Genomic DNA, 890 nt, shown 5'->3' with positions numbered 1-890 from the left:
CGACTGCGGCAAAGCCTTCGCCGTGCCCTCGCACCTGGGGGTGCATCGGCGGGTGCACACCGGCGAGCGACCCTTCGCCTGCGCCCACTGCGGCAAACGCTTCAGCCAGAGCTCGGCGCTGGCTCTGCACCGGCGCGGTCACACCGGCGAGCGGCCCCACGCCTGCGCTGAGTGCGGCAAAGCCTTCGCCGTCGCCTCTCACCTGGCCGCTCACCGCCGCATCCACACCGGGGAGAAGCCCTTCCCCTGCCCGCACTGCGGCAAGCGCTTCCGCCAACGCTCCGGCCTCGTCACCCACCAGCGGGGACACAAGTAGCCCTTGGGGACACCAAAACGGGCGCCGGGTGTCACCGAATCCACCGCCAGGAACCCCAAAGGACCCCAAAACACGGACATCGGGAATCCCCTTCATTCTGGCTGTCACTGCGGGGACCTCAGGGAGCCACCACCAGCGCTCCGGCCTCGTCACACGCACGTGGGGACACGAATCACCTCGGGGCCCCCCCGAATTCAGCTCTGGACCCCCCCCATCTGTCTCCCTAAATTCAGCTCTGGATGCCCCCCTGCAGCCTCAGGGACCTGGAGACACCCCCCCAACCCTGTCCCCTTAACTCTGCCCCTCGGGGCCCCCCACAGCCCTTGGGAGACAGAGGGGTGAGGCCCCAAAATGGCGCAAAAACCTGTCGAAATGAGGAAAACGTCCCGCACCCCAAAATATACCGCAGGGCCCCTCCCGGGCTGGAAGGAGTCGGGGCAAGGCGGCGCGGAGGGGGTTAACACCATCGAGTCGCGGTCCTCCGAGCGGTGCGGAGCGGCCCCTAGCGGTTCCCGAGCGCTTCCGGGGACGCGGGGCAGAGGCGGCTCTGCGGCTGTTAGGTGAGGGGCTGGGG

At 68.5% G+C, this 890-nt stretch overlaps 1 protein-coding gene across 1 annotated transcript in view; it reads left to right on the top strand.

The window, feature by feature from the left end:
* Positions 1-890, top strand: part of LOC104833792 (zinc finger protein 2 homolog) — a 40,209-nt gene that overhangs the window by 38,016 nt on the left and 1,303 nt on the right. The window contains exon 4 of the mRNA XM_010570689.1: positions 15-245. Coding sequence (XP_010568991.1) covers positions 15-245 — 231 coding nt within the window. The remainder of the gene's footprint in view (positions 1-14; positions 246-890) is intronic.

Source organism: Haliaeetus leucocephalus, unplaced genomic scaffold (genome assembly GCF_000737465.1).
Source record: "Haliaeetus leucocephalus isolate CR32 unplaced genomic scaffold, Haliaeetus_leucocephalus-4.0 Scaffold302, whole genome shotgun sequence".
NCBI classification, from domain to species: domain Eukaryota; kingdom Metazoa; phylum Chordata; class Aves; order Accipitriformes; family Accipitridae; genus Haliaeetus; species Haliaeetus leucocephalus.
The sequence above is the reverse complement of the archived record's forward strand: the minus strand, read 5'-3'. Positions and strand labels throughout refer to the sequence as shown.